General features: G+C 62.8%; 1 protein-coding gene across 1 annotated transcript in view; it reads left to right on the forward strand.

The window, feature by feature from the left end:
• Positions 1–6,388, forward strand: part of MEF2B (myocyte enhancer factor 2B) — a gene marked incomplete at its 3' end in the record, with an annotated part of 39,804 nt that extends 33,416 nt beyond the window's left edge. The window contains exons 10-12 of the mRNA XM_083880200.1: positions 2,378–2,474; positions 2,807–2,925; positions 6,224–6,388. Of these exons, the coding sequence (XP_083736326.1) occupies positions 2,378–2,474; positions 2,807–2,925; positions 6,224–6,388 (381 nt within the window). The remainder of the gene's footprint in view (positions 1–2,377; positions 2,475–2,806; positions 2,926–6,223) is intronic.
• Positions 6,389–7,047: the final 659 nt, after the last annotated feature.

The raw sequence follows: 7,047 nt of genomic DNA on the forward strand, positions 1-7,047 counted from the left end.
TTAGACTGGGAATGGTTTTCTGTCTCCCAATTTGTACTGGGAATGGTTGTCTGGCTCCCAGTTTGGACTGGAAACGGTTGATGTACTCCCAGTTCGGACTGGGAATGGTTGTCTGTCTCCCAATTTGGACTGGGGATGGTTTTTGGCTTCCAGTTTATACTGGGAATTGATGTCTGGCTCCCAGTTCGGACTGGGAATGTTTTTTGGCTCCCAGTTTGGACTGGGAATGTTTTTTGGCTCCCAGTTTGGACTGGGAATGTTTTTTGGCTCCCAGTTTGGACTGGGAATGTTTTTTGCCTCCCAGTCCCTTCTCCTCTCGGGCAGTTTCGTTTTCCAGCGGCCGATCGGGGGGGCGTTGATGTAAAATCAGATTTTCCTGGGCAGGACGGGACGTTTTGGCCTCGAGGCTCATCAATCCCTCCCCAATTTCGGGTGGAATTTATTTTTGGCGATTTTTTTAGGCCAAAAAAATCCGAATATCAAATTCCATCCTCCGCTTTTTGTCGCCACAAAACCTTCGGGTCGCGGCGGCGGCGGCGGGAAGGAAAAAAACTGATTAAAATCTGTTAAATCTTTAGGGTTGTTTTTTTTTTTTTTTTTCAGGCGGGTAGAGTTTTGGGGGGATTTTCCGGGTTTTTTTGGGGGGGATTTTGTTTTTTTTCTTGGCTCGCTCGTCTCTCCCGAGCTGCCCGAGCGGCGGGAGAGGAAAAGGAATCCTCGCGTTTTAAAATGCAAATAAATTCAGCAGCGAGGCTGGAGCCGAGCGAGGAAAAGGGGGAAAAAAATAGGGAAAAAATTGGAGAAAAAGAGAGGAAAAAAAATAGAGGAAAGGAAAAAGAAAAATTAGAGAAAAGGAAAAAAAAATAGAGAAAAAAATAGAGAAAAGGAGAAAAAAAAAATAGAGATAAGGAAAAAAATAGAGAAAAGGAAAAAAATAGAGAAAAGGAAAAAAAATAGAGAAAAGGGGGGAAATTAGAGGAAAGGAGATAAATAGAGAACAAAATAGAGAAAAGGAAAAAAATTAGAGGAAAGAAAAATATAGAGAAAAGGAAAAAAGATTAGAGAAAAGGAGGAAAAAAAAGGAAAGGAGAAAAAATTAGAGAAAAGGAAAAAATAGAGAAAAGGGGGAAAAATTAGAGGAAAAAATTAGAAAAAAAAAGAAAATAATTAGAGGAAAGGAAAAAAAAATAGAAAAAAGGGGGAAATACATGAAAGAAAAAAATTAGAGAAAAGGAAAAAAATAGAGAAAAGGGAAAAATTAGAGGAAATAAAAAAAATTAGAGAAAAGGGAAAAAATGAGACAAGAAAATAAAAAAAAAAAAAAGACGAGGGAGGGAATTAAAAAAAAAAAAAATAAAAAAAACGGGGGAGAAAAAAAACTGGGGAAGGAAAATAAACAAGAGGAGAAAAAAAATACAATTTTGCCCAGGGAGGCTCCGGTTCCCCCGGGGGAGCAGCGGGAGGTGCCCGGGGAGGCCCCGGTGCCCACGGGAGGGAGGAGCCGGTACAGACACACGGACAGACAGACAGACAGACAAACAGCAGCTGCGGGCCCTCCCGGCAGCCCAGGCCGCGCTCCTGAGCTCGGGGTGAGTTTTTAAACCCCTGGGGAGATAAAAAACCCCCAAACCCCGCGGGGTGCGGAGCCCCGGGCCCGGTGTGTCCCCCCGCCCAGGGGGTCCCGGTGTGTCCGCCCAGGGGGTCCCGGTGTGTCCCCCCGCCCAGGGGGTCCCGGTGTGTCCTCCCGCCCAGGGGGTCCCGGTGTGTCCTCCCGCCCAGGGGGTCCCGGTGTGTCCTCCCGCCCAGGGGGGTCCCGGTGTGTCCCCCCGCCCAGGGGGTCCCGGTGTGTCCGGCCCCCCAGGGGGTCCCGGTGTGTCCCCCCGCCCAGGGGGTCCCGGTGTGTCCGCCCAGGGGAGTCCCGGTGTGTCCCCCCGCCCAGGGGGTCCCGGTGTGTCCGCCCAGGGGGGTCCCGGTGTGTCCTCCCGCCCAGGGGGGTCCCGGTGTGCCCCCCCGCCCAGGGGGTCCCGGTGTGTCCGCCCGCCCGGGGGGGTCCCGGTGTGTCCCCCCGCCCAGGGGGTCCCGGTGTGTCCCCCCAGGGGGGTCCCGGTGTGTCCCCCCGCCCAGGGGGTCCCGGTGTGTCCTCCCGCCCGGGGGGTCCCGGTGTGTCCGGTCCCCGGTGTCCCGCCCGGGGGGTCCCGGTGTGTCCAGTCCCCGGTGTCCCGCCCAGGGGGTCCCGGTGTGTCCGGCCCCCCAGGGGGTCCCGGTGTGTCCGGTCCCCGGTGTCCGGCCCCTCCCGCTCCCTCCGCCGGGAAACTTCCTCCGAGTTGGGGCAGCGGCTCCTCTTTTAACTCATTTTCTCTCATTTTCCCATCCGCAGGTGTGGCTGAGGAGGCGCCGAGGACACCCCGGAGCCCCGGGCGGAGGAACGGGCGGGTCTGGCCCCGGTAACACCGGGAGGGACCGGGCACAACCAGGTACGGGACAGACCTCACCGCGGTGCCGTTAACGGGGGATAACTTCTGTGTGTGAGCCGGGACGGGTTTCCCGGGGCTCCCGGGGGGTAACGGGGCCGAGCCCCCCCCGCTGCCCCCGCCGTGCTCCCACCGGAGCCCAACACGGCTGCGCAGTGACGGTATTCCATCCACACCGGGGGACAACCGGGGGCACCGGGGGCTCCGGTGAGCGGGGACAGGCCGGGCAGGGGTCGCTTCTCCTCCCGGGGACAGCGGGCACCGGGCTGAGCCCGCTCGGTGCCAGCCAACGGGAAATCCCCCGTTTTCCCCTCCCGGAACCGGCTCCGGGTCAGGACGGGCTCCCGGGGCGGCGGAGAAGCTCCGCTGGGTTCGTTCCTTGCCTTCCCTGGTCGGGGTCGGTTTGTTCCCCCTCCGGGGCCGGTACCGGGAGGAGCGGGCGGTGACGGGGCCGGTACCGGGAGGAGCGGGCGGTGACGGGGCCGGTACCGGGGGGAGCGGGCGGTGACGGGGCCGGTACCGGGGGGAGCGGGCGGTGACGGGGCCGGTACCGGGGGCAGCGGGCGGTGACGGGGCCGAGCCCTTCGAGAGCACCGGGGGAGGGATCCCAGAGCTCCCGGTTCGGCGGGAACGGCGGCGGGTGAGGAGGAGGAGGATGAGGAGGAGGAGGATGGGGATGGCGGGAGCGGCACCGGGGCCGCACCGGGGACGGAACGAGCCGGCGGATTTGGCACCGGCAGCACCGGGAACGGTGATAATGAACCGCACTAATGACCGTGAGCAATTAGCGGCGGCTCGGGGAGGGAGGGACGGGGCGGCCACGACCCCGCACGGCCCCGGTTCAGCACCACGGAGAGCGGCGGGGCCGGGGCCGGTGCCGGTGCCGTGCCCGGTGTCGGTGCCCGGTGTCGGTGCCCGGTGTCGGTGCCCGGTGTCGGTGCCCGGTGGTGGTTGTACCGGGAGGACGCTCCGCTCGTTCCCCGCGGGGCCGCGGCCGCCGCTGGAGGATTTTGGGGGGTTCAGACCGAGGGCTGCCCAGCCCGGGGGGTGCCCGGGGAGCGGTGGAGGGTCCCGGTGCTCACGGGGAGCTCCCGGTGCTGCCGGGTTGGCAGTGCTGGAAGGCGGGAGCTGCTGTGCCTTCCACAGCGGGTATTCCATATATTCCATATATTCTATTTATCCCATATATTCCATATATTCTACATATTCTATATATTCTGTATACTCTATATATTCCGTATACTCTATATATTCCATATATTCTGCATATTCTATATATTCTGCATACTCTCTATATTCCATATATTCCATATATCCTGTATATTCTGTATGTTCTATATATATTCCATATATTCTATGTATTCCTATATATTCTATATATTCTACATATTCCATATATTCCTATATATTCTGAATATTCTAGGTATTCCATATATTCTCTATGTATTCCATATATTCCACATATTCCTTTATATTCTGTATATTTCATATATTCTATGTATTCCTATATATTCTACATATTCCATACATTCCGTATATTCTATATATTCTTATATATATTCTATATATTCTAAATATCCCATATATCCTATCTATGGTCTCCATAGGGGTGCGGGTGTATAGAAGGGCTGTGTGGGCAGCGCGGGCCTGCTCCGATCAGCTCCTCCGAACGGGAACCGGGAACCGGGAGCAGGAACCGGGAACCGGGAACGGGGCCCTGCCGCCCATCCTGGCCCGCCGCTGCTCCCGGTGCCCGCTGGAAACGGGGCCGGCCCGGGGCTGTGATACCGGGGCCGAGATACCGGGGCCGAGATACCGGGGCCGGGGCACCGGGGCCGCCGTGCCCGGGGCTCTGGAGCCTCTGTGCCCGGGGCTGTGATACCGGGGCTGTGATACCGGGGCCGAGATACCGGGGCTGTGATACCGGGGCCGGGGCACCGGGGCAGTGGTACCGCGGCTGTGATATCGGGGCCGGGATACCGGGGCCGCCGTGCCCGGGGTACCGGAGCCGCTGTGCCCGGGGCTGTGATACCGGGGCCGAGATACCGGGGCCGCCGTGCCCGGGGCTCTGGAGCCTCTGTGCCCGGGATTTTGCCGCCAGGGCCGGGGCATCGGAGCCGCTGTGCCCGGGGCTGTGGTACCGGGGCCGGGACACTGGAGTTGTGATACCGGGGCCGCTGTGCCCGGTGTTTTGCTGCCAGGGCCGGGGCACTGGAGCCGTTGTACCCGGGGCTGTGATACCGGGGCGGTTTTACCGGAGCCGGCGTGCCCGGGGCTGAGATACTGGGGCCGGGGCACCGGAGCCGCTGTGCCCGGGGCTGTGATACCGGGGCCGGGGCACCGCAGCCGCTGTGCTCGCGGCTGAGATACCGGGACCGATATATTGGAGCCGCTGTACCCGGTGTTTTGCTGCCAGGGCCGTTTTACCGGAGCCACTTACCAGGGCCGTGATACCGGGTCTGTGATACCGGGGCTGAGACACCAGGGCCGGGACACCGGAGCCGCTGTGATACCGGGGCACTGGAGCCTCTGTGCCCGGGGCTGTGATACCGGGACCGCTGTACCTGGTGTTTTGCTGCCAGGGCCGTTTTACCGGAGCCGCTGTGCCTGTGCCTGTGCTGCCAGGGCCGGGGCACCGGAGCCGCTGTGCCTGTGCCTGTGCTGCCAGGGCCGGGGCACCGGGGCTGTGCTGCCAGCGCCGCCGGTTGGTTTCGTTTTCCGCCCTTTTACCGGCTCTCGGTGCCCGGAGAGACCCGCCAAGGCCGGGCCGGGGGACACCGGGGACGTGACGGGACTGGGGACACCCAGGGGGGGAAAATTTGGTCCATCTGTGGGTGCCAGCGGTGCCCTGGGGGTGACACCGGCGCTGTGTGTCCGCCCAGAGCCCCGGTGTGCTCCCGGTGGGGCCGGGAAAGGCCCCTGAGCCCCCTGGGGTAACCGGGAAAGGCCCCTGAGCCCCCCGGTGTAACCGGGAAAGGCCCCTGAGCCCCCCGGTGTAACCGGGAAAGGCCCCTGAGCCCCCGGTGAGGCCGGGAAAGGCCCCTGAGCCCCCGGTGTAACGGGGAAAGGCCCCTGAGCCCCCCGGTGAGGCGGGAAAGGCCCCTGAGCCCCCCGGTGAGGCCGGGAAAGGCCCCTGAGCCCCCCGGTGAGGCGGGAAAGGCCCCTGAGCCCCCCGGTGAGGCCGGGAAAGGCCCCTGAGCCCCCCGGTGAGGCGGGAAAGGCCCCTGAGCCCCCCGGTGAGGCGGGAAAGGCCCCTGAGCCCCCGGTGTAACGGGGAAAGGCCCCTGAGCCCCCCGGTGAGGCCGGGAAAGGCCCCTGAGCCCCCGGTGTAACGGGGAAAGGCCCCTGAGCCCCCCGGTGTCACCGGGACAGCCCAGCGGGGTCCCGCAGCCCCGGCCCGGCTCCGGTGACCGCACGGAGGGGACGTGGAGCCGAACCCCGGCCTTGCCCCCCGGGCTCTGCCCCCGCCGCCCCGGGGCACCGGGATTTAACCCAGTCGGGCCCGGCGGGGCGGCTCCGGCTCCGGCTCCGGCTGCGGGGTGAGCCCCGGGGCACCGACGGGGCGGGCCGGGCTGCGGCCGCCGCCGGGGGAGGGGACACAGGCCGGGCCCGGCAGACGGAGCCGTCCCCAGGGACAGCGCGGGGGGAGCGGGGGGTGACCCCTGGCCCGGCCCCACGGCCCGGCCTGTCCCAGCCCCGCCGCTCGGGGCTTTGTCCCCGTCCCTCCTCCCGTCCCTCCTCCCGCCCTCCAGCCGGGCTCCAGCCGCTCCTTCGGCCTCAACTTTGTAGAGGCGAGTCCCGGAGGCGCCGGGCGGAGGGAGAGGCGGAGGGAGGAGAGGCACCGGCAGCGGGACCGGGATCTCCATCGCCAGCCCCGGGATGAGCCTCCCCCGCTCCCCCCGGGAAGGATGCGCTGACCCGGAGCCGGCGGCGGCGGGATGAGCAGGTACCGCCTTTACCGGGAGCTTTCCAGGGAGCTTTTACCGTGAGCCTTTCACAGGGAGTTTTACCTGGAGCCTTTCGGGGAGCCTTTAACGGGAGCTTTTACCAGGAGCCTTTACCGGGAGACTTTCCCAGGGAGTTTTACGGGGAGCTTTTCTCGGGAGCCTTTACCGGGAGCTTGAGCCAGGAGCTTTTCCCGGGAGCCTTTCCAGGGAGTTTTACCGGGAGTTTTACCGGGACCCCTTTACCGGGAGCTTTTCCCGGGAGCCTTTACCGGGTGCCTTTACCGGGTGCCTTTACCGGGAGCTTTTCTCGGGAACTTTTACCAGGATCCTTTCCCGGGAGCCTTTCCGAGAGCCTTTCCCGGGAGCCTTTCCCGGGAGTCTTTACCGGTACTCCCCCATCCTGTCCCCGGTTTCCCTCCGAGCAGCCGGAGCTCCCCGGGAACATCCCCGGCCGGTGCCCGGAGCCTCCTCCGGCCGCGGGGCAGAGTCCGGGGGGGACGGGACCCCCGGGACCCCCCAGGGAAAATCACCGCCCGGAGCCCCAGGAGGGAGGGGAGGGAGGGGAGAAGAGGAGAAGAGGAGAGGAGCAGGAGGAGGAGGAAGAGGAGGAAGAGGAGGAAGAGAAGAAG

This window comes from Zosterops lateralis (assembly GCF_965231275.1).
Source record: "Zosterops lateralis genome assembly, chromosome: 29".
NCBI lineage: Eukaryota > Metazoa > Chordata > Aves > Passeriformes > Zosteropidae > Zosterops > Zosterops lateralis.